At 36.6% G+C, this 27,899-nt stretch overlaps 2 protein-coding genes across 2 annotated transcripts in view; both read right to left on the minus strand.

Moving 5' to 3' along the window:
- LOC134652092 (GTP-binding protein Rhes) overlaps positions 1–27,899 on the minus strand; it is a 93,063-nt gene that overhangs the window by 50,718 nt on the left and 14,446 nt on the right. The window lies entirely within an intron of this gene.
- On the minus strand, positions 3,263–4,150 carry LOC134652358 (uncharacterized). Its single transcript, XM_063507530.1, has one exon. It carries the CDS (start codon positions 4,148–4,150, stop codon positions 3,263–3,265), a length of 888 nt encoding a protein of 295 aa, XP_063363600.1.

Below are 27,899 nucleotides of genomic sequence, written 5' to 3' on the forward strand. Positions count from 1 at the left end.
TTTGTTTAAAATATTATATAGGTGCGAAGAACGTTTATTATATTGTCTATTAGCAAAAGTGGTGTTGGTTTTAGGTAGGTGCATGGCAATATCTTTCCTCCGTCTTGTCAAAAGATTGCGATCAAAAGTTGTGGTTTTATGCTTTCTCAGAACAGTAGTTAGTATATATAGTTTTCTAACAGTAAGCAACTTACACATTTGATATAGTTTATCAGTTGAGAACCACATCCTCTTAAAGTACATGATTTTGAGAAGACTACGCTGAGCTCTCTCCACGTCTATAAAGCGAGTCTTAGCAGCGCCACCCCAAACAGGCAAACAATAGGTTAACACAGACTGAACCAACGATGTGTAGATTTCTTTTAAAAGGTCTCTACTGTGGCCATGGGGACCCGTAACGCTTCTTGGCACCACATGTCTTAAATTTTTAAAAATCCAATTAAGCTTTCGTAAACGTAATATAACATATTCGAGATGTTGGTACCAAGACAGTCCCCGATCCACAAAAACACCCAGATATTTGGTGCTATCAACTTTTAGTATAGTGGGACAGGCTTGCTGGGAGCAGTTCAGTACATTCTTACAACAGCTATGTATTTTAATGTCAAAACTATTATCAGGTTGTGTATTGCTGTATATACTATGACATATATAATTTGTTTTGGCAGTATTTAACGTAAGTATATTGTTCTTAAGCCATTCATTAATAATTTCAAGTCCAGTCTCCGTGAATTTCTGAACATCTTCCCATGAAGTCCCAGTGAAGACGATGGCGGTGTCGTCAGCATACGAGAATATATCTGCGTGGGGGATCTTTAAGTCACACAAGTCATTGATATAGATTAGGAATAGCGTTGGACCAAGCACAGATCCTTGTGGTACACCGTACGTCACGTCTTCATCTTCACTGGTACAACTGGAGTCACCCAATTTCACCCTCTGTTTCCTATTTGTTAAATAGTCCTGGAGAAGACAAAACGGAATATCTCTTATCCCCATTCTTTCCAACTTGTGTAACAGTATGGGGACAGAGACGGTGTCAAAGGCCTTTTTGATATCTAAATACACAGACATACATTTCGATCCATTGTCAAGATGGTCAACTATTAGTGAAGTTAGAGCAGATACAGCATCTTCAGTAGATTTTCCAGGTCTGAAGCCGTATTGAGATGGGGAAAGTAAGTCGAATTTATTTAAGTACTTCAGTAATCTGGTATTCAATAACTTCTCCAATATTTTGGAAATTGCTGGTAAAACAGATATGGGTCTGTAATTATTGACATCGTCTCTGTCTCCATTTTTATAAACTGGTGTAATGATTGATTGTTTAAGTGGAGCTGGAAAAATTCCTTTGTCAAAACAAATATTTACTAAATGCGTAATTATTGGGATCACCACTGGCTTTGCAAGCTTAAGAAATTTGTTTGAGATATTATCCCAGCCTGATGCACTATTGTTCTTAAGGCTCGATATTACGGATTGAACTTCATCGTGGTCAGTATGGGACAGTATAAAGGAGTTTGGTTGAGACCGAAGGTTTAGAAGGTATGTTTGTTGTACAGTTTTATCCGGTTTAATATTTGTCGCAAGCTGCTTTCCTATATTGGAGAAGTAGCGATTGATGTAATTTGCAGAAGCAGTAGGAGTTGATTTTAGATGAAGGAGTTCAGAATTTGTGCTATTATTTTTATTAGTGTATGTAATATTTTTTATATTTTTCCACAGCAATTTATTGTTTTTAAAAGATTTACTTAATAGCTCTCTTTCGTAATTACGTTTTAGTTTTTTTATTAATTTATTACAATTATTTCTATATCTTTTATATGTTATTTTTAGTATTTCGTTGAAAGGATCACTTTTTAACTGCTTTTGCATATTATCCCTATTTCGTATACAGCGTAAAATTCCTGGTGTAATCCAGGGTTTTATATTTCTGTATTGTTTAGGTATATTTTTGATTGTAGTATGTTTATTTAGAACCGATGTTAATTCAAAGATTAGACTATCTATAACTATGTTTGGATCGCTGATGTACAGGAGATTTTCAAGATTATTATGTTTTAAGTCCTCAAGAGCTGCATCAAAATCTACTACAGTTTTAATCTTTTTTAAGCTGACATTATTTTTCATTTTAGAAATACATAACAACACAGTAAAATGGTCGGTAGTAGTAGTTTGCAATACACCTACTGAGGCTTGAAATTTGGATCTATTTATCTTTAGCATTATGTGATCGAGGCAGTTTTCTTCCCTGGTGGGCAAGGTATGTGCAGCTAGAATTCCATGTAAAGAAAGCATATCCAAGTACTGAAGTCGATTATTACGCTCTTGTGTGCGTTCATCAGTCTTAAGTTTTATGTTTATATTAATATCCCCAGTGATAATGACGCTTTTGCTAGTGGATTTAATAGTATTTAAATGACTATTTAATGATAGTATAAAGGGGTCAGCGTTTGTGTTAGACGGGGATCTGTATATGCATAAGATTGAATTATTCAATAGCTCTACCTGCAAACAAGATGCATGTGATAATTTTACCTCTTTTACTTTGTGCCTAAGAGCATTTTTTACATATACAACTACTCCATCATTCTGATTCAGTTGATGTGTGGAAGAGTACATGTTATAGTTGGGCAATTGGGGGATGACTTTGTTTGAGTCAAGCCTACATTCCGTTAAAACGATTACATCTGTTTCAAACTTAAGACGTGATAAAGATAACATAAAGCTATCAAAATTACAGTATATACTCCTTATGTTTTGAGTAATTAACGTAAAATCATTTCTTTTAACATTTAAATAGTTAGTTAGGTTCAAAGTGTCACATTCAAAAGAGTGAGCTATCTCTAGTCTATCAATTTCATTTATTGTTTGTAGTATATCAGCCATGAGAGTATGTGGTATGATAAAAGCACTTCATTTTTAGCTCCGTGTTATGTATGTTTTTTATGCATAATGTATAATAAGAAATTAGATGAGATACAAATCCAAAAAAATGAATAATAATGATTATATTTTTCCTATAAGCAAGTTGGTCGTGTAAATTATGTATATATGCAATTTTAATTTGTTTTGCAGGTGATGGTAATAAAATAGAGCCGCGATCGTGTTGTGTATAATTATTTGTAAAGGTGTGTGCTGTTTGTGTATGATGTGTTAACAATATGTGCAAGTTCAATACTAGAATTAAGAGCAAAAGTCTTAGAAACATGCTACAATTTAAGTAGACAAAAAATGAAATAATTATTTTGTACAATAATTGTCAATCTCCTTGTAGTAAGTGATGTACTTGATCCTCATGTTTTATCAGGATAATTGGCGATTGATCGCTTTTCCGGACATACACTTTACCGTACGACGTCCAGCAATATTTATAGTTCTTGGACCTGGACAAGTCACGAGCCAAGAAATGCAGGCGCGCTGCCTTAGAGGTAAGGTTTTCAGAGAGGAATATAGGTGTGTCTTCCTGAGTTTTAAGTCCTAAATGCTTAGCACATAGTTTGGATTTATTCCTTACATTATATGACTTTGCCATTTTAAGGAAATCGTTTTTCAACAGGGTGGAGTTGGTCTCAACTACAATCGGTGCGTTTTTCTGAGCGGAGTTTTTATAACGAACCCTGTAAATATCATTTATGTCACTTTTTGTGACCTTGCAATCAATGGTTTCTGACAAGGTAGTGACCATTTCAACTAAGTCCTGCTTGCTCTCATTTTCCTTCCTGGGGACATTTTTAATTTCAAAGTTGCTTTTCCGGCTCATACATTGCATTTCATCCAATTTTTCTTCCAAGAATGCTATGTGCTCCCTGTCTTCCTTTATGTGGTTTTCAAGTTCAGTAATTTGTTTTCTCAGCTCTTGATTCTCCAGGTGTAAGTCATCCAAAGAAGCTTCTATATTGTTGGTTGAATGTCTTATGTCTTTGACAGTGTCTTTCAAGTCGGAGATATCTTTCTGCTGACAGCCAGAATAGTACCTAATTAAATTTCTCATCTCCTCTTTAAACTCATTAAAATCTGTTATAGTTATGTTATCTGACTGTCTTTCCTGTTTTTGTTGCCTTTTTGTTACAAAGTCTGGCGAGGTTTTGTCATTTAATTCAATCGACATGTCGTCCATTGACACGTTCTCATTATGTTGATCGGTCATTGTACTAGGGTAGCAGTAGTCGCGAAGAGATAGGACAGTAGGTAACAGCGGGTGACGCGTAGCTGATGACGTACACGCACTCACACAATGTACTAGCGCAGTACCAGGAGCGCATAAATGCACAGTAGGATGTCACACCACCGGGCGCGGCGTAGCAGATGCGGCGAGGTACGGCGTAGCAGCGTAGCACTCGGACTGCAACGTATCGTAGGCGTGACGTACTACAGCGGTACGGCAATTGGAGCTCTTGAAAGCTTATGCACTCCTAATATTTCACTTGAATTAAATTAAGTAAATTGATTATTTTTTTAATAAATAAAGTAGCGCGGAGATTTTAACACGTTTAACCCTTACGGGGGTCCGAGGGGAAGAGGAAACATCATGTTTATGCCAGTAGGTACCTTTTGTACCCTGCGTTTGTATGGATATGGACTAAATAAATGACGTCACATAACCTCCCTCACTTCCTCGCACGAACGCCGCCTCATAAACAAGACATAACCTAATTTATAAAAGATCTCCCATGCGCTATCTTCCAAGATGGCATGAAAAAATCATAGGCCTTTTGCGCACTCATAACAAGTTTACACAGACGTAAACCTAGGGAGTGTTGATTTTTAGGGTTCCGTAGCCAAATGGCAAAAAACGGAACCCTTATAGATTCGTCATGTCTGTCTGTCTGTCCGTCTGTCCGTCTGTCTGTCCGTCCGTATGTCACAGCCACTTTTCTCCGAAACTATAAGAACTATACTTGGTAAGTAGATGTATTCTGTGAACCGCATTAAGATTTTCACACAAAAATAGAAAAAAAACAATAAATTTTTGGGGTTCCCCATACTTCGAACTGAAACTCAAAATTTTTTTTTCATCAAACCCATACGTGTGGGGTATCTATGGATAGGTCTTCAAAAAATTTTTTTCTAAACTGAATAGTTTGCGCGAGAGACACTTCCAAAGTGGTAAAATGTGTGTCCCCCCCCCCCTGTAACTTCTAAAATAAGAGAATGATAAAACTAAAAAAAAATATATAATGTACATTACCATGTAAACTTCCACCGAAAATTGGTTTGAACGAGATCTAGTAAGTAGTTTTTTTTTTATACGTCATAAATCGCCTAAATACGGAACCCTTCATGGGCGAGTCCGACTCGCACTTGGCCGCTTTTTACATTTGATTTCATTATGATATTCTTCACACTGTTTCTCGCTCGGACCAATACAATTATCTAATGTATAAAAAAGTACGAGATGCACGTGACGTTAAAATGAGATCAAGTGTGAAGATCGAAAGGCGCTCGTATAACGTCGGCAGCATATTAAATGTCAGGAGCACTCGGGAATAGGTCTGAGTGAGATATGTAATGTATAGCGAGATTAGCGAGTAATAAGGGAGATAAGAATATAAGAATAAGAATAAGAATATTTATTTACCCAACATATTCACATTACATACAGAGCTGGTTGCTACACTAGGGCTTGCCTGTATCGTAGGTAACCAGAACAGAAGAAAAAATTACAGATTACACCATGGACCTAGAATATTACGGACGGACTGTCAGCTAAGACAAACTGTGACACTGCAATGGCGGACGGGTTGAATGTGTGCGTGTAGACGAGTGTTACCATGTAACACAAATTCTCCCCTAATGGTGAAACAATTATTTTTAATATCGTCCTTGTTTTCAAATAAAAAAATTAGGACAGTTTTACGTTAGACAATAAAATATTGCACAATTACTTTGTGCAAACATTATTTTCAATACCTAATGATATTTAGCATCGTAATGAAATCAGTTCGTCATATTTTTTAATTTATACATTTAACTTGAAACATATCTGGTTCAACAAAAAAATTATAATACATAACAAACAAACGTTAACTATCAAACATGCATGTAAGCGTCTAATCTCCTTAGTATCGGGAAATTACCATACCGACCTAGTTTGAAATGCACAATCAATAGTTTAACCATTTACCTAAATGATACATTAATACATAATGATTTAATAAGAAGGGTATCCATTACCCTACTTTCGGGAAATTACCCTATTCATGTTACTGGTCATACTCCTGTTTTGCAGTTTGATAATTTATAAACAACAAATTATCGTGATTTTACGTACTAATTGATAAACTTAAGTATGAAAAGTTATTCCGTGACTTTTTTTCTTTCGATCGGTACAATTCTAGCAGGATTTAACTACGCATGCCGGCATATTTTATATTTTTCTTCGACATGTTTACTTCAATGACGTTTCGATTCGTCTGACGGCAAACTGGTGGATGTGGGCTGTCAATGTGTGTGTGTCACGCGTAAATACTATGAAACTGGTGGATGTTAGAATCACAGTTGTGTTGTAAGCGAAACTCTGTCCGTACAGTCATAAATCTACAAATTACACATAAATCACATAATGCGCAAAAATATACAATAACCTAAGAATAAAGTTAAAATGGAAACTAAAAATAGAAATAGAATTAATTAAACACTTATTTAACAATCTAACACTAATTATAATACAAAGTAAGTGAAGTGAATGCCCGTGTGTTCGGGTGTATGTAAGAGTAGGTATATATGTGTGTGGGCGTTGTGTGTGTTTTTTTATTTTATTGAATTACACTCAGTAAGCTCTCGATATCCTCGTAATAAAGGGTTTTGAGCCAAGTTTGCAATTTTAATTTTGCTTCTCTAATACCCGAATATTCTTGCAAGGGAATTTTCTTACATATTTTGTTGTATATGAATGGGTGTTGAAAGATTGAGGAGTAGTTCCCTACTATAAAGTATTTCTTCTACATATAACTTTGAGTCTCACAGAGCCATGTGGAGCATGAGAGAGTCATATAGAGACTGTGAGTGTACAAAATGTAAACATAAATACACTGAACTTTAAGAGTAATTAAATACTATTAGTACTACTAGTAGTTATAAAGTCGTACGAATTTTCGCGCCGTATAACCGTGGCGCGGCGTATTTATTCTGTGGCGAAGCCACGACTTCGCAAATTCGGGGAAGTTTATAATTCGTCGGGATATTCGAAAATGTACGAAGTAATAAGAAAGGTTGGTTACAAAACCAACCTTACATATATACAAATATATTCTCCGAAATTTTCAAAGATAGCAAAACCAATTTGGACCGTCTCAAGGTCACCCGAATGGGAACGGTTCAGCTCACGTCAGCGCCGTCGCTCCTCCCTCGTTAGTGTCGGACCTCTGTCACTTAGAAACAGTTCATCATTCCTATACCGAACCAAACCATTCAGTCCTATAGACTCGATCACTGAGTACCAGCGTACATTTGACCTTGCAATCTTCACTAAGTGTCTTCCGTAATTCTTCATTTATGGCTGGCAATTATATATAATTTTGTTGGTGTTATACGAGATAGTGAGTAGTAGGTACCTCACGCTCACTATGACTTAAGTATGACAATACCAATATATAGGCGGGAGCATGAGCAAAGTGTAAACGACGTATCATACTAGGAGGTCGATTCGGAGTTAAACACACTTGTCATGGTTTTGATCTTATTTTGATACGACCTTGAAGACCGCTACCGATGATTAGTGCATGCGACTTGAAGTGAAAGTCGTGCGTGACATATATGCGTGCCAATCACCAAGACAAGATCGTACCAAAACAATAACATAACAAATTGTAGAATTAGAATATACCTCTGGGTTGCCTGAGTGATCGACTCGCGTGCGTTTGACTATTCCATTCATATCAATATCCGAATTGGACAAGATCTGAGTTCCCTCGCACATTGAATATTAATCGGAGAGGTAAGAATGGTCTAAGTTTATACGACGGTGCGGTGGTGGCAAGCAAGTACGCAGAATGCATAACACAATCCACGTTCATTACCACCGCGTCGTGTTTACATGCATAATAGGTCTCCTTATATGTAGTGCTGCTGCTTTTGTAAATGCAGGGGAAGTGCCTTGGCTGGGTTCCCCTCATCTGGCATAATATTGTTTGTCAGAAATACATTTCGCATAACATGTATCGCAGAAGTCGAATGATAATTTTGCATAACTATTACTTGGCATTACTATTTACTACGCATACAATACATTTTGCAGCATATCATTAAGCAGAAGATTACTGTTGTCGATTTTCGTTTAGCATAATTTTATGTACCATAACCATCCTGCAGTATACTCTTATTATGGCATAATGATTTTTTCTACTAGCAGAAAAGTGGGTTAAGTTAAGTAAGAACTGCGACCTCAACAAAATTGGACGTGTGCCAGAAAACAAGGTTAGGTTATGTTAGAATTGCGACCTCCTACAAAAACGAATGGCTGTCAGAAAAATAGGTTAGGTTAGGTTATAGCTGCGACCTCCTACAAAAACGAGTGGCTGTCAGAAAAATAGGTTAGGTTAGGTTAGAGCTGCGACCTTCTACAATAAAAACCGGCCAAGTGCGAGTCGGACTCGCGCACGGAGGGTTCCGCACCATCAACAAAAAATAGAGCAAAACAAGCAATAAACGGTCACCCATCCAAGTACTTACTGACCCCGCCCGACGTTGCTTAACTTCGGTCAAAAATCACGTTTGTTGTATGGGAGCCCCACCTAAATCTTTATTTTATTCTGTTTTTAGTATTTGTTGTTATAGCGGCAACAGAAATACATCATCTGTGAAAATTTCAACTGTCTAGCTATCACGGTTCGTGAGATACAGCCTGGTGACAGACGGACGGACGGACGGACGGACGGACGGACGGACGGACGGACGGACGGACAGCGGAGTCTTAGTAATAGGGTCCCGTTTTTACCCTTTGGGTACGGAACCCTAAAAACGAACGGCTATCAGAAAAGTAACATCAACTGCCATAAAAACAGATTATGTTAGAGCATACTAGGTACTGCACAGCACATTGGTAAGTCAATTAAAACCATTTATAACATCACGTTTAATTAAACTTGATAGCTTTATGCCACCAAAATAGTATGCAATACATTTATCTGCGAAATCAATATTCGTTTAAAATACTATTATTTATGATCATCAACAGTATGCCAAAATATGGTTCTGGATTATAAAACTCTGCGAAGTATGCTAAATACTATGCGAAAGGTAATTCTGCCAAACGACATTTCTGCCAAGTAACATTATGCAATACAAATATATCAGCCATATTCGAACTTTAAGATACGTCAAATACTAGAGATTGAAACGATATGGAATGGATATGTCAGTGTCAAACAAGTGTCAAAAGTGACGCGTTGGTTTGAAGAAACGTCACTTTTGACACTGACTTATCCATTCCATATCGTTTCAATCTCTAGTATTTGACGTATCTTAAAGTTCGAATATGGCTGTATGTCAAAAAACTTTCTGCAACACATTAATAACTCGCCTTGGCTCCCTTGCACCAAATAGTTACTTTGAAATTTAGGACAAATACATACAATGGTAGAATCTGTGCGGAAAGAGAAGAGTCGTGGAATGTATGGGGCTCAATACATTCCACGACTCTTCTCTTTCCGAACAGACTCTATTCAGATAATCAAGTACAAAATGTTATTGATTGACAGCATTATCGCCCTTTGCAGCAATTATCTATGTCTTGAGCGATAATTAAGGAGGTAGAATAGACTCGTTGTCCTTTGTCACTGAGACAAGGGAAGTCGGAACGTCAGTCAAAAATGAGGCCAGGCCCGAAACAAGCCGGGGCCGTGTTCATGCAAGTTTTAATTGGATCCTTTACGACTCCTCAAAACTCGTTTTAATTGCTTACAGATCGCATGCCTCAGACGAAACAAGGGAACTCGTGAAGCATAATATGTAAACTTTACAAATCGATATAGTACCTATACTGTGCAATGTGCAATAGTACCTATACTGTGCAATGAGGACGGGAAGAACGGATTACGAGAGGCTACATTTGCGAAGAAAAAAAAGTTTAATCGTTTTTTTTTGGTATTTCTCTCGGTTGCAAACAAGTGTGATGACAACATTTTAATCTCTACTAGCCCTACTAATATTACATATAGAGGTGAATGCGAACGCCTGTCTGTCTAATACATGTTCACGCTTACCCAAAAATTTACGTAGATAAAGTATTTGGTATGTATGGGGGATAGTTTCAGACCTTTGCAAGGACATACGATGTTTATTATTCTACCGAAGAAATCGCGAGCAGAAGCAAGTTTAGACATAATTCGAAGTGCGCCTCTGTCCCGCGGTGGACTCACAACCCTCATATTAACAGCGGTACTTAAAATCCGAAGTTTTTCAATTGTTGTTACAGCTGTGTGATGTGGTTGTGGGGGAAGGGAATAGTTCTCGTCAACTAAGTTGTTGGAAACAATCGAGAACTCATTATTGACCAACCTAACTAGTCTAACTACCAGACTCACGCCCAATCAATTTCAAATTCAAACTTTTCAATGGAAGTTACGTGTGATGCGTGGCGTGGAGCAGATTGAGGCAATTATTCGGTAAGTATTGACAATAACGAGAATGATGTAATAGCGTCGCGGATTCCCGCCATGCCGGCCATGCCGCGAATGAAATACGCTTCCCTCCATTTTGCGCCGACTTCTTTTGTGCTGGGACAGTATTCTGAATACGAATTCCAATAGATGTAATAAGTATCAAGTTACACACTCACACACAGACAGGCAAAGTATGTGACACACCTCACATCGCTCGCTCATGTTTAATACGAAGTCTCTCTCTAATAAAAGGGGTTAAAAAGAGGCTTCCGTTCGTAGTATAAATAAAACATACAAACATTATATAATTAAGACTGAATCATGGACCATCAAACATACAGGTTTTTATTAAATAACTGCCAAATGCCTCACGTATGTTTACTTATTAATTATATTTTTATTAAAATCACTTCCATGTGTTTTATTATAAGAGAGCGTATGCTTTCAAATACTTTCAATATGTTCTACGAGTACTCGTAGTACTAGATACATCAATTGCGTGTTTGAGATGAAAAGCTTCAAGAAATATGTGGTTATTTTTACATGATTTATACGCAATTTATACATGACTTATATATACCTATATCAATATTAATTTGTGTGAGCTAGCGTTTTATTTCATGTGATAGTCAGCAAACCAACAGACGTGCCGCCTGATGGGAAGCGGCCACCGTTGCCTATGGACATAAACAATATCGGAGGAGCCAAGAGGAGTAGCTGTAAGTAATTCTCAACGCAGTAATTTAAACGGAAGCGACAACGAATAGAACTTAGCATACGCATGTACCTATGTGCGAAATTAATTACAAGCAGGCTGACGTAAATAGCTCTCACAGAGTTCGGCCGAGAATAGTCGGGTATGCCGCGATTTAAACTCGCCTCCTTAAGGCTCGTCTCCTATTTTTAGGAATTACATTTTAACGATCCAAACTTTTACAATCGTCTCATACGACGTTTAAGATTGGTTGTAAATGTTATAATTTGTAAATATTCGTATGTATTTTAATCTCAATAATGTAAATATGTAAAAAATCTTGACTTGTAAAGCCACAAATTTTACCAATAAATAAATCAATCAATCAATAAGCTATTAATAACTTGAGGTTCTATTTAGATTCGAATATCTGAAACAAACTATTTTTAACTTTTGAACAGGACTTTGATGGATTTTATTAAGAAAGACCTTGAGTTCTAAAACTGACACGTCTAACACGGTAAAATGGAAGAAGAAAACCAGGAAGGCAGTCACCACCATCACATAGGTAGGAATATATTAAATGCAAAGAAAACAATGAGAGAAAGAGGTCTTTACAATATAAATACAATTCGATCTCATGCACCAAACGTTTACCCGATTTTCGTGCAACAACAAATCCCTAATTCAAATTGGTTTTTGTAATGTCCGTTACGGCGATTATGCATGGTGGGATATAATTCTTTTTTTCGTTATTATTCGAGCTCCAGATATTCTTTAGACGTATTTTAATAGCCGCCGTGAGAATAATGTATTGAAATCTTTTGTCAAACTTGAATCCCGATTGGCGTGAGCTTTCTTAAGACGAATAAAAACCGGCGCTCAACTTAATTGAGGAAATCCAATCTGTCTCCCGGACTTTGGTTCCGACAGAGACAACTATAAAATATACACTGCCAAACAAACTCCATACTAGTAAACTAGAATTTATTATCACTAGACTGGACCCATATTTTGACCTCCAAAGCGGTATATAAAATGGTCAAAGTAGCTTTGCCTACGGTTTCGCCCACGTAGAATTCTCTGCTCTAGATTATCTCTCCTATCCCTTAAAAGTAGATTAATAAAATAGTACTCTTATGTCCATCCGGGTTTAAGCTTTCTTCAAGCCGTCAAGGAAATGGGCTCAGCAAGCCCGTTTCTCAAAAGCTTGTAACTTATAATACAAGTGAAAGTCCCATTCTAACAAAAGCTGTCAAAAAGTGGCATCCGCTTGTACCTATTACAAGTTACAAGCTTTTGAGAAACGGGCCCCAGGAGTCCAGCCGTGAAAAGGTAATAAACACTTACACGGAATTAATTTGATATTGTAGTTACGAGTATGTATCATACCAGACAAATCTGCTAACGAAACCGAAATGATGTTTTAATTAAAGGACTTCCAGAGTCACTTCTCAGGCAGTGTTTTTAACTGTACTTCAAACATAGTATAAATTAACTACTTAGGTAGGTATTTATTGTGACTGGTGTAGATAAATCTTATGGGACAATAATCATAATCATTTTTATTCGTAACACCAGTTTACATGTCAACATTTTTATTAGTTACTATTAGGTACTTATACTAGATACTAGACAAATTCTGAATTAAGTAACAAATGTTTTTAATTCGTAGGACTGCATTTTCAGTTGAGGATTAGCAATCTCTATTAAAGTTTATCTTTAAGCAAAGGGAGGTTGTAAAAATATATAATTCAGAGTAGCATGAGCGGGGATTTGTCCGATGATGGAGGCCAGAGGCCTAGCTCGCCTTAATACTCTTTTAATGGTGCACTGGCTTAAATAGGACATCGCTTGTTTCTGTTGGGTCCTTGGCTACGAAGCGGATATTTTTACTTGTTCATGTTGCTTTACTGCAATTCGGATGCTAAATGGACATTAAGTACAAATCTGTTTTCCCTGATGTTAACTTAAGCTGATATACATAGTTGGTAATTCGTAATTATTTATTCGTTTATCGCCACATGCAAGGGACTTCGGGTTCACTTTCATGTTTGTGATTCGAATGATTGTTATACTTTGTTTTCAAGACCTACATAAGTAGGCCTACTAAATAATGAATTTGATTAAGCAATATACTACCTAATTTATTCTGGTTTTGTACTTAAAATGTTAATTACCTAGTAGGTATCTCAGATATGAAACAGATTTTAAACAGACCAGGCGTATTCTGATAGGCGTATTCTGATAGGCGTATTCTGTTTCCACCAAAAACGTTACTTTTGTTGTCGCTGACAAGTTAAGAAACTTATGTAAATCTGTATTTATTACGCCTCCATTAACTGCTCTTAAAATAACACAGTAAATAAATACAGATTTACATAAGTTACTTAAGATCGACTCGGTACGAAAGTCATTATTTTGTATTTTGTATAGTATCTAGAACTTTCGCGTTTTACATACGTATACTCAATTTTATAGACGGGTCTATCGCGAAACTTATTTTATTTCCTTTATTTACCGACGTTTCGACACAGGTTTCACTGGTCGTGGTCGCGGCTAACTGATGTCCCAGCAAAATGTCAAAATGTATGAAAAAGTTTGAGGTAGACATCACATTTTCAAACCACCCACAGTCCGACACGCAACACTCACATTATCCACGCACACATCCGAAGATAGATCCCTTAATTGGCTTTAACTTCTGTATCACTGGTTCCCAAGTTGTCGATCCTCCCTTATAAATTAAAATATATAATTAAATAAATTTGGCGATAGACCCGTCTATAAATGTGAGTTAATATTTTGTATAGTGTTGGAAAAAGGATAACCAGGGATCGGATACCGGTATTTTTTGTATGGGAACGGAAACGGTATTTTTTCGTTCTTTGCTAATTACTTCATTTCTAATTGGGCAATCTAATAATACGAAGTCGTAACCTAAAAACACAACTGAGTGCTACATTTCGAGTATAAAATAATTCGAAAAATATGGTTGTTTCTATGTTTTTGCAAAAAACCGGTTCCGATCCCTGAGGATAACTTCGAACGGAACATGCAAAATCATCGGCAATTTGGTACGTAATGGCTTGCCTATTAGTCTAAACGTTAATACCGCAAAGCCAAACCAAGCACTACAGGATGATTCATGAGACGTGAGCAGGACTAAGCCTACACAATCAGTAAATGTAAAAGAATCGTTCGCCACAATATTTAACTAAAACAATCACGCTTTTTTTGTGTTGTTATACTTTTTGGTAAGGACAAATTTCATTATCTACAATCATGGATAGCCTACAACATTTAATTAACAAAGATAAAACCTTTTTAACAGTTATGACAGCACTTTGAGTATGAAGAAAATAAAATGTCACACTTGAGTGAGATACGATTTTTCAAAAGTAACCAGACTTCGATGACATTCAATTTGGCACTTGTTATGGATAAAACAAAGAGGGTGACCATATGTGTCGTAAATAAATTTAAACTTTTTTTTAAAAGAGAATAAAATAAATTAAAGTTAATCTCACAAATACTGGTACGAAATAGTTGTTTATAACTTACTGTATGCGTAGGCTTGATCCTGCTCACGTCTCCTGAATCACCCTGCATATGTCGTTTAAGAAGTGAAGTTATCCTTTTTCAAACACTATATTTGTGCCTTTACATATACCACATACAATGAAATGATATTGATCAGTTGGGATCAATGCATCGAAGAAAATTATCTTGATAGTCTATATATGTATACTCTATATGTAGACCTCTTGCATGTACCTACCTAATGAAAATTATATCGCCTCGGACCGAGTCGGAGCATTATGTACCAATACACAGTTCACACAGCCTACATTACATACTTACTTGAAATACGAATAGATATAATAATGTCAAACAAACAACTGTAAAAGTGCTTAAAATGACATGTCACCCAAGTCGGCCTGATAAATAAAGGCGGCCAAATAAAGTAGGTAACCTTCCCTGCGCCGACTCCATATTGCCTAATTGGGCACTGTTTACTTTCCAACATCTGGGAATTCTGGCGCCATCTGTCGGCTATTTAATTACTCTGATATTTTTGTGAGAATTAGCATTTTGTATTTTGTAGCAATTAGCTAATGAATTAGCGTCAGGTAGGGAGTTTACGGCGGAGTTACAATTTACATATGAGGTTAATAACGTTCTGTCGTAACATTGTTGCCTCATACAACACAGGTAACGCTTTAAAAAGGCAACCACAATTAAAATGGGATTAAAGGAGCTACTTAGCTATCAACTCTATAGGGTTGATGAAGAAGATGTATACATCTTTATGATAGACGCCAGGATTATTCAACAGTATTTTGAATTTAGTAGGTAGGTTCGCTTTTTACATTTTGTCTACAGAGTGGCCCAAAAATACGTTGACAAAGTTTTTTCTATACGTAACTAGTACAAAATAAGGTAAAAATTTGAACTAGGTACCTACACTCTTTTTATATAACAAAAAAATAATCGTCTTCAAAGTAGCCTCCTTTGGCTTTGATACACATACGCAAACGCGAGGATATTTTTTCCCATTCTTTGGTAAGTGTTGATGCTTTTAGAGCGTTTACACTTTTGTGTTTAGTAGCTTGTCTCTAAGATTGACCACAAACTATAATCCATTGGATTTAGATCAGGCGAGTAGGGTAGCCACTGTTTTGAACTTATGAATCCGCGAAAATTATCTTTACACCACTGTTAATTTGTAATCCCTGTGAGTATTAGAAAAGTTTGTGCATATTTTAAATTTAAAATTTTTATGTTTCACAGCCTTATGAGCCATGTTGTCGCTTGAATAAATATATATTTATTATTATTATTTATTAATACAGGCAATACCTCAGGAACCCATTTCACTTAACATAAAAGTAAAATATGAATGTGATAAGAGTGATGAGCAAAACGCATGTACAGTATAAGTTTGACCTATTTATCTGCACGTTACAAAGTTAGGCAGGAAGTTGTGTGCAGATACGCGGCCGCTGCACGCGGCTGCACGCTGCAGCGGCGCAATTCGCGCGCTCTACTTTACAGGTAATTACCGAGCGCATTACGGAGCTAACGGAACTAAAACCTAGTTTAAAAGGGTATTCTGCTACCTACACAAAGAAAAGGAAAAACAAGTACCTAAAGTTTGCTACTAGTGATGTAAAAGCTACTTTTTTTTCTCGTAAATTAAACTTTGCTTTTGTACCTACATATTTTTAAAGTAAAAGTAACTAATTAGGTAAATCGAAATAAAGCACTCCATGAAGTGGCGTGCTCCTGAAGTATAGAAGGGTAGCCAAAACTACCTGAGGAGGCAATATCTGTTGGCCAGAGTCCGGTCACTCAAACTTATAAAACCAAGTCGCGGGGCAACGGGAGCCAACGCTGGTGGTTACTACAGTCATAGGTGGTGGGATTATTCCTGATACGTTACGATTACTCATTAATGCTCAATCATGCATGTTTTATGATTGCTAATCGGAATTAATGGAGTCGGACGGGAGTCATCCCCTATCGCCGGTGTTCCACAGGGCAACGGGATTCTGCATAAATTAAGAAAATAAGGAATTAGAATTCAATAAGTGAATAAAATGGAGAGGATTTTATGAATACATGTAACATGTACATATTAATAACATCACTACTCCAACCATCTCCAACTACGTCCGTTTCAGTCCATTGTAAAATATTTTGTTTATAAAATTGTTGCCTGCAATTGAACTGGGGTACGGAACTCGCTTGCAAAATATAAAAAACTAAAATGTACACGAGTCAATGGTTACTTTTGCGAACTCTATTTCACAAATATGTTCTCTATAACTAATATCGTCACCCTACATAATGATGATGTAATGGGCCTGTCGTGCGAGTTTCTGTCCCGAGGGAAACCGCCAACCGCCTATTCCGCCAAATTCAGTAAAAAGTTAATGTGTAGGTATCTACTTCCGTATTCCGTTGAAAAGCGGCGGATGTTTTACGATAGGTATAGTATAGATATGTAACTATATTTCAATATTTTTTCTGGTGGCGGCTGCCGGTGAGCGTCACTTTCAGCTACGCTACGCTAAATGTAGTTACCGCTTTCCGGCCCCGTCGAACAGAAAAATAGTAACACTTCGGCCAGTAACATACGATTAAGAAAGCCTCAGAATACTTGGGCGTGACATGACACTGAGAATTCAATGCTAATTAAATGTGTCCGTGTATGAACAAGACGAACGAAGCAGGTCACGAACAAAGAGAACCTTAACATCAGTTTCAGATGTAAAGTGCCATTGATGAAAACACATTTCAGTGCACGAAAAACGCTCTACATACCTAGTTCTACCTAGAACTGTTGATGTTCGATGTTCGCGTTAAGCACTCAGAACTCCGAGGAGTCCGCAGAAGGACAGTCAAGACGAGCACATAACAAACACATGTACCTCTACATTTTTCAACACACAATATAAAAGTTAGGCTGCCTTTCCACTGGGGCGGAGGTGAGAGGAGACTTGCGGGATTACCCCAATAGTATCGAATGTAATCCACATAATATGCTCCGCTACACTGAATTAAAACTAATGCTTGGTTCTAAGCTAATTACACGGCTCAACATGTCCGTCTTTGGGTCACTAATTTACATATGTGTACCAAATTTCAACATAATTGGTCCAGTAGTTTCCGAGAAAATAGGCTGTGACAGACGGACGGACAGACAGACAGACGCACGAGTGATCCTATAATAAGGGTTCCGTTTTTAGGGTTCCGTAGCCAAATGGAAAAAAACGGAACCCTTATAGATTCGTCATGTCTGTCTGTCTGTCTGTCCGTCTGTCCGTCTGTCCGTCTGTCCGTCTGTCCGTCTGTCCGTCTGTCTGTCCGTCCGTATGTCACAGCCACTTTTCTCCGAAACTATAAGAACTATACTGTTGAAACTTGGTAAGTAGATGTATTCTGTGAACCGCATTAAGATTTTTACACAAAAATAGAAAAAAAACAATAAATTTTTGGGGTTCCCCATACTTCGAACTAAAACTCAAAATTTTTTTTTATTCAAACCCATACGTGTGGGGTATCTATGGATAGGTCTTCAAAAATGATATTGAGGTTTCTAATATAATTTTTTTCTAAACTGAATAGTTTGCGCGAGAGACACTTCCAAAGTGGTAAAATGTGTGTCCCCCCCCCCCCCTGTAACTTCTAAAATAAGAGAATGATAAAACTAAAAAAAATATATGATGTACATTACCATGTAAACTTCCACCGAAAATTGGTTTGAACGAGATCTAGTAAGTAGTTTTTTTTTATACGTTTTAAATCGCCTAAATACGGAACCCTTCATGGGCGAGTCCGACTCGCACTTGGCCGCTTTTTAGGGTTCCGTAGCCAAATGGCAAAAAACGGAACCCTTATAGATTCGTCATGTCTGTCTGTCTGTCCGTCTGTCTGTCCGTCTGTCTGTCCGTCCGTATGTCACAGCCACTTTTCTCGGAAACTATAAGAACTATACTGTTGAAACTTGGTAAGTAGATGTATTCTGTTAACCGCATTAAGATTTTCACACAAAAATAGAAAAAAACAATAAATTTTTGGGGTTCCCCATACTTCGAACTGAAACTCAAATTTTTTTTTTCATCAAACCCATACGTGTGGGGTATCTATGGATAGGTCTTCAAAAATGATATTGAGGTTTCTAATATCATTTTTTTCTAAACTGAATAGTTTGCGCGAGAGACACTTCCAAAGTGGTAAAATGTGTGTCCCCCCCTCCCCCCTAACTTCTAAAATAAGAGAATGATAAAACTAAAAAAAATATATGATGTACATTACCATGTAAACTTCCACCGAAAATTGGTTTGAACGAGATCTAGCAAGTAGTTTTTTTTTAATACGTCATAAATCGCCTAAATACGGAACCCTTCATGGGCGAGTCCGACTCGCACTTGGCTGCTTTTTTCCTTTTGAGATACGGAACCCTAAAAAGGAAAAAACGGAACCTTATAGGATCACTCGTGCTTCTGTCTGTCCGTCTGTCACAGCCTATTTTCTGCGTAACTACTGGACCAATTAAAGTTGAAATTTGGTATTATTATTAAGGGAAAATGTAACGTAAACAAATGAATTTTAAACATAGGGGCCAGTTTTTGGAGGTAAATCAGAGTTATCTCCAAAACTGCTGGGCCTAAAATTAAAAAAAAATACTCAAAATAGTTCTTTATCTATAGATGACAGGAAAATCTATTAGAAATGTGCAGCAAGCGTGAGTCGGACTTAATTACTTAGTTTTTGATCCGACCCCTACGGGTTTTTAAGACATTTCACTCACGTTTCACATAAAAAAATACATTATAAAAAATTGTGTAATGTACGGAACCTTGGAACGCGAGTCCGACTCGCACTTGGCCGGTTTTTCTGTTTTTAAGCATGTACGTCACTTCATTTAGTTGTTTTACATGTTCGGGTTAGTTACGCTGTTCACCCGCTGAGGCTGGCTTGCTTGCCGTTAGTAGGCGCAAGGAACATGCACAGCATGCAGCAACAAGAGCAAAGGTGATTCGCTTTGTAATGTGAGCACAATCTCGCTCCACTGCGCTTCGTTTGTTTCCGTGCTCGCCTCTCACATGCCACATACGACATACGATACGACACGGAAATCCGATTTAGAAAAATGCATTTGCTATTGGAAGGAAGATAAACTGGTTTACAAATGTAATTTATTGGGTAGATTTATTATAGAAATATACACTCTAAAAAAAATTTGGTTGGCCCTATCAATATCTTGATAGTCGTAATCAAGCATCTTGATTCCATACGAGCCTAACAAGAACTTAGACACATCAAATAAGGTAATTCTGATTGCTATTACTATATCTATGTAACTGAACCAATTAAGATCTTGTTCAATATTTACACGAAAAATAATTATGCTAACTAATTGATCCTAGCAAGATCAACTAAGGGCTTAATAATTATTATCATGATAAGTTACTGTACCAACTAATACAAACAAGTCAGTTTAACTAAGATGTAAGTCAATATTAACATGAAGAATTACTGTATTAACTATTTGACCCAAATAAGTTCAACTAAGAACATGATTACATCGACTAATGCACCTTATTAGCCTGAACTAAGATATTGTTAAATTTGAATCTCAATTGTTTAATCATTTCAACTAAGATGTAAATCAATGTTAACATGAAGAATTACTGTATCAACTATTTGACCCTAATAAGTTCAACTAAGAACATGATTGCATCGACTTATGCATCTTATTAGCCTGAACTAAGAAATTGTTAAATTTGAATCTCAATTGTTTAATCAGTTCAACTATGAAGCTTGTCTAGTACAATATACCAATCTTCTTCAATTGTACTATGACTCTTTGTCTCATTTACTAAGACATTTCTTTCAGATCTCTACTTTTTATGCGCACCGTGCTAAATAATGCTGATCCTCGTACTCATATTATACTCAAGGTCTTAAATGATAAGATGTACATTTATTTCAGATCTTTTTGGCGATCGACCTAGACCGGTTTAGCTTTACAAACACGGGAAGAGGCGTGCTCGTGAAACCGGTCTAGGCCGATCCTCAAAAAGATCTGAAATAAATGTATATCTTAGTATTTAAGACCTTGAGTATAAAATGAGTACGAGGATCAGCATTATTCAGCACGGTGCGCATAAAAACTAGAGATCTGAAAGAAATGTCTTAGTAAATGAGACAAAGAGTCATAGTACAAATGAAGAAGAATGGTATATTGTACTAGACAAGCTTCATAGTTGAACTGATTAAACAATTGAGATTCAAATTTAACAAAGTAAAGTTTTATGAAAAGGGGGAAATGAATAAAACAAAAAATATATATAATAAGATGTTATTTATTCATCTAAACATTTAGACAACTAAACGTTTTACATTTAAAAATCGAACTTTCTTTTACATACTTTACATATATATTATAATTAACATTTAACACTCTTAGAGAAGTAAAGGGAAACAGTTCCTCCGAAGTCGAGTCCGCAGTTCGGACAGCCGCTGGCGGGGTTTCGGAAGCATGGTCCCGATCGTTTCCCGTGCCTCGCCTTGAGGCGGCCAACAGAGGGGTTTTACTGGGTGGACCTGGGGTCTCATTAGCCCACAAAAGGGATTCCCACATAACCATCCCGGCCCGTCCCCGCGCCGGGTGGTATGCGTAACGCATTTGAACTGCTATCAGTTAAGGCGTTAGGTTAGATTAGCACTTCCTCCATGTTGCACATACACTATTATACATTAGGTACACAAAGCAAAGTTAACACGTTCACTGTTCCAGGCTTGCCGTGAAATAAATGCACAAGTTTATTTCGTTGACGCGTACTTGAATGACTAAGTAGTTGAATGCTGAACGTTGAGGCTGAGACTAGCTAGTCCCCGCTCGCATCGCACGGTCTCAGACGCCGCAGGGGCGCGGGCGGGGAGGAACGCGGGTGCACCGGCGCCCCCCTACTTATCTCTTGATTGAACGGATTACCTGATTATTTAATTTAATTATGAATAAAATCGATTTAACAAATAATTCTTAATAGAATGGAATATTAGTTTCGTAATTAATACAATAACTTGATCATAATGGGATTGAATGTTTTATCTTCGTTGTTCTAAATATTATATGTTTAGTTGATTAAAATACCAAGTCTTATGTAAATCAACAAAGACAAAATAATCACATAAACTATTAAAATGTTCACAACTATTAACATATTTATCTGTTTTAATTAATTTGTTAAGGATTGAATCAACCTACGTTACATAATTATGCCAACATGTTAATGATAGATGCAAAGTATACAATTGTTAGGATTAATAACATACCTACTTTATTAGTTCAATCACAGATACACTTATTGTTTTAAGTAATCAGCTTTCTTTGATTTATATAAGATCGTTATTGTTATAATTAACTTAACGTCAACTAAGAGAAAACTGCTCTTAGTTGGTCTTCGTTTTTTAGAGTGTAAGGTCCGTATTTTTACTTTACTTACAAAGATGGGAAGATATTGTTTGTCATAAGGGATAGCAAGTGCTGTGTTTTAAAAGGGTTTCATACTCGAATGGTGAAAAAGACAACCACAAGACTAAGCTTTGCGCTCTCAGTCCGTCCTTCTATCTGTCTTTCTATTCTTTTTTCTTTCTTTCTATTCTTTCTATTTTAAAAATTTTAATAACTGGATCGATAACAAATGTTATACAATTATCGTAGGTAACTAGGTACTCGCTTACCAAATTTCCAAAAATGGGTTGAAAAAAGGCTACCTGTACATAGACGAGAACATCCGGTCCGGCCGGACATACGAAAGAGTGTTTGCCCGAGCTATAACGGAGGTCTTCGCTTTCGCTCGATTAAAAAGTAAGTGATCAAGCGTTACACGGAATTCAGGAAATAAACTATTGTAAAATATTGTATAGTGGTAATGGATGGAAGCTATTGAACTCCCAGGTGCTACATATAATTCGCACATTACATGACTATGTCGAAAATTATGTAAAGGGTCATAAGGGCTATATAACATTGTATGCATACATATGCGAATTCGTGACCATTTAAAACACTCCCTTCGGTCGTGTATTAATTTGTCGCCACTCGTTTCGAATTTCCTATTTTTTCTATTACGCAATCAATAAGTAAATTTTTCCAATGTAATACATATATGCTTCTGTCGAGACGTATCAACAAGGCAAGGCACCGCGCTCGTGTCGTAAGCGCCGCATCACATATTGAGCGAGTCTCGACCTCGCCGGTTATCGTGTGCAGCGACCATTATTGCCGACACTTCGACACTTGATTTATTCATGCGATTCTACCGCCATGCCACACTATGAGCCGCTAACTTTTAGCTTTTACAACATTTTACGTGTTTGGTATTTTAATGTATAATACTAGTATATTAAACTAAATCTTATGTATATAATAATTAATAATGATTTGAGCCTATATACGTCCCACTGCTGGGCACAGGCCTCCTCTCATGCGCGAGAGGGATTGGGCTATAGTCCCCACGCTAGCCCAATGCGGATTGGGGACTTCATACACCTTTGAATTTCTTCGCAGATGTATGCAGGTTTCCTCACGATGTTTTCCTTCACCGACAAGCTATAGTGGTAAATATCAAATTATATTTCGTACATAAGTTCCGAAAAACTCATTGGTATGAGCCAGGATTTGAACCCGCGGTCTCCGGATTGAAAGTCGGACGTCATATCCACTCGGCCACCACTGCTTCTGTATAATTAGCATAACCAAATTTTATGTATAATTAAATAGCATAAAACAAGAGGTGTAGCACGCACTATGTAGACCCTTTAAAAACTTATAAAGAAACTTTACTTCTTTTTTTAAGAACCCCATGCTCCTTCGTCTTCGAAACTTACCGTTAGGTGGGTACCAATAGTGAGCAAATATGACTAACTCTCCTACAAAATAGGTACCTACCAAATACTTATCAGTTCCCGTCGTTGCATATTTCCCTGCTATAAAATTCATACTGCGTTATAAGTACGTCAATTAAGTTAATTATGATGTTAAATGATTCGTGTAATGGCTTTTTGCAGCGAGTGTGAGCGGAATAGTTAATTTAGACATTACATCTCATTATCATAATCGGACAGTTGAACTCATTTAATTAGTGCCAGTAATTAATTACCAACACCTGTAATTGTGCAATGGTGTCGTTTCTAACCCTTTTTGTAAGGAATTCAACGGTCGCGTTTACCTATTTGGTATAATTATACCTATTGGTAATAAATAAAACCCTGCCTCCCTTTAGGCCGTTGTTCACTTTCGAGTTAGGTTCACGTTCTGAGGACACTTCCAGCCTAGAGATAGGATAGGTCACAAGGCTCCTAACTCGTAGACCCTGAGCTCCTTTAGGATATAATCAAAAAGCCTAAGACTCCTCAAACTGACCAACATTTGTTCAGCGACATTGAAAAATAACTTATGTTTTGATTTTTATTACCTACACTTCAAAGTTTACTCTAAGACGCAATGTATTGCTGTTATGTTTAAAACGTGACAGGCAACGTCAAAGACATTGATTACATTGAAATAGTTATTTGTACAACAAGAGATCAAAGTTTGATATTTCTTCGAGTGCTTATTTTGAGTCCCGTGCAAGCGAAAGATTCTATACTAATTTAGAATCTTGAGCGTAGTAAGGGACTCAAAAGCGCACGAGATGTAAATAACTTTCATCTCGTGTAGTTCACAAAACTTTTCAACTCAGCAGTTCCTTCTTCATCACTTACCTCTATTCACTCATGTTTTCTTAAGATATACCAACAATTAAGTTTTCACCTCAGCAGCTCGAACAAGGGTACTTTGCTACTTAAAAACAGTGAGCAAAATCGCATTTTGTTCACTGTTTTTAAGTAGCAAAGTACCCTTGTTCGAGCTGCTGAGGTGAAAATAATATTTAATTTGTATGAAAAAGAGAAAAACTATAGATTTCATAATTTTTAAAGTTGTTTGTCAAAAGTTATTTATTTTAATAATAATTATTATTTGCTCGTGTTACAGGAAACACCCGGTATAAGTACAATTAAGACCGGTACGAATTATATATTTAACATAAACCTAAATAAGTATAGGTACCGTAAAATGGGGTGAGTAGGCACAAAACTGACATTCAAACCTCGATAAAACCTTATTTGTACATGTGGCAAACTGATTTATATAGATACATAATAAATGTACCGGTCGTTTGTATTTTGATATTTTTATGATTTTGTGTAGTTCCATTTCTTAACTTTAAAGATAAACACGAAATAGTAGGAAATTCCAGCTCACCCCGTAGTTGGGGTGAGGAGGGATTTCCTTGGGGTGAGGTGAGTTTTGAAAATTGTTGGATCGACACTTTGGGATTATGAACATTATAATAGCTTGATTTGTTATTAGAATATATAATTTACGTAGCAGTGCCAGTAGCCTGTAAAAACCAACTCACCCCTCTGTCATCCCTTCTCTCCCCGATCATAACCCAACTGCCCTCGTAATCCCTACTCACCCCATTTTACGGTAGAGTCTGTGCGGAAAGAGAAGAGTCGTGGCAGAAACGGGAACTAACATTTTTAAAAAAATTATATGGCAATCAAACCTTTGACACCTGTCTTGTAAAAAGTAAACAAACTTCTGTCATTGTATATTTTTATTAACAAAAACCGTAAGTTTTATGTATAAAATATTTTCAAAACACGATAAAACCGAACATAAAAACAAGGAAAATTATATTTAACATTATTCGGTTTTGTCAGCGGGAAGAAAACGGCTAAAAGCCGACTATCGACTTACAAATAGTCGCGGAACGTGTTTCCGCTATTCACGGGCATTAGTAAATATTAAATAATTACTTATTTAATAAGCCCCCTAAGTAACTTGTCTCCGGTATATAAATATGTTAATTTTCATAAATATGCAGGTCATTCATGATCTTTAAAATAACTGACAAATGTTCTTGATACTTTCCATTTTATGCATATTTATATGTAATTTTTTTTCAGGATTGTGTAATAAAGTACCTACGGTATCTCGAATAAAAAGCGGCCAAGTGCGAGTCGGACTCGCCCATGAAGGGTTCCGTATTTAGGGGATTTATGACGTATTAAAAAAAACTGCTTACTAGATCTCGTTAAAACCAATTTTCGGTGGAAGTTTGCATGGTTAATGTACATCATATATTTTTTTTTAGTTTTATCATTCTCTTATTTTAGAAGTTACAGGGGGGGGGACACATTTTACCACTTTGGAAGTGTCTCTCGCGCAAACTATTCAGTTTAGAAAAAAATGATATTAGAAACCTGAATATCATTTTTGAAGACCTATCCATCATACCCCACACGTATGGGTATGATGAAAAAAAAAATTTGAGTTTCAATTCTAAGTATGGAGAACCCCAAAAATGTATTGTTTATTTTTCTATTTTTGTGTACAAATCTTAATGCGGTTCACAGAACCTACCAAGTTTCAACAGTATAGTTCTTATAGTTTCGGAATAAAGTGGCTGTGACATACGGACGGACAGACAGACGGACAGACGGACAGACGGACAGACAGACAGACATGACGAATCCATAATGGTTCCGTTTTTTGCCATTTGGCTACGGAACCCTAAAAACCGCTAAGTAGGTGATATGAAAGAATTTGTAATCTACGTGCCGGATTCAAGCATATCCATTTCAGATGAAGATAGTTCTATGAGTGTCCCTGGTTGTTCTGAAGCTAGCTCAAACATAAGTGACATCAAGGACCATAAAAGTAATTTATGGTCCTTGGTGACATTTAATATTTTAATTCAAACTTCGATTACAAAGAATAAAACTTTTTCTAATAAAGTATTTCTTTATTTGAAAGTTCGTTTACCATGTTCTGTTAGTTACGAAATTATATTTCATATTTAGCAGTGACTTTTCGGCGAAGTAAAATATCATGAGATGAGAGACCCGGACATATCCCAATAAGGCCTACCTACTTATGCACTATTTTTTTATCCCAGATAGTAAAATTACAGTTCTATTGCCCAATTTCTACCCAATCTACCCGGTTTTGTATTAAAATAACTGTTGAACTGCACAGATTAGGCAGTACTCGTGGGCTATCAGAATATACCCCATGTATATTAGCCGATTTTTAATAGTTTTCGAGTTATGAATTTTTGAAGTTTTTTTTGGTGGAAATTTTGGGGGTGAAGTAATTTACTCATAAAAAAAAACTATTAGATTTTTTAAGATGTTTCTTCTTGTAACATACTCCTTAATAAATGACGTAATTATTAAAAAAATCAGCGTCCTCACGTTGATACAAGTTGTAAAAAAACATGACAGAAATATTTTTTTTACGCTTAGGCATGTCAAGCTTAGATTTTGCGCTTAAATAAAAAAAAATACAAGCTGTTACAAGGACTTCTGCTGATTTTAAAAACTGATAGACCCTAAGTGTTTTACAAAAAGGTAAAAAAAAGTGACACTTAATAGTCGAAATTTGACAGAATCGGCACTCAAAGGAGCTGAGGGCTGAGGTCGAAAGTTCCCAAATTAGTGAATCACAAAAAAATACGGTTTTATTATTCCTAACTTTAATAAAACACAGAAATGACCACGATGCATCAATGTTGTGACATGCGATGAGCGAATCATCATTTGGGTAAGCTTAATCATTATCTTAACTGGACCGGTGTCGCGGCGGGTTGTTATCTACAAAGGGTTCATTTTTACCTGCTCCCACCCCGCCGACTACTGTCTCCATACACACTATTGTTTAATAAGTTCACCTCTTTACACACCCACACACACAAACCCACTCACACTTTAATGCGCGAACAAACGAACGAACGAACGAACGAACGAACGAACGAACGAACGAACGAACGAACAAACAAGAATTGCTCGTTTAAAGGTATTAGATAAAATCGATTGGTTAGATTTCTGTTACTCTTATATTAAGTATTAATAATATTTTGACGACCGCTCTTTATTAACATCCTAACGTTGTAATAAACCTGCATGATAAACATTATTAATATCGAGTCTTAATTCCGAATCATCGGACCGGTCCATGTGGTCTAATTCCC

This window comes from Cydia amplana, chromosome 11 (assembly GCF_948474715.1).
Source record: "Cydia amplana chromosome 11, ilCydAmpl1.1, whole genome shotgun sequence".
NCBI classification, from domain to species: domain Eukaryota; kingdom Metazoa; phylum Arthropoda; class Insecta; order Lepidoptera; family Tortricidae; genus Cydia; species Cydia amplana.

Coding starts and splice junctions, on each gene's coding strand:
- LOC134652358 (XM_063507530.1), bottom strand. CDS start 4,150: ATGACCGATCAACATAATGAGAACGTGTCAATGGACGACATGTCGATT.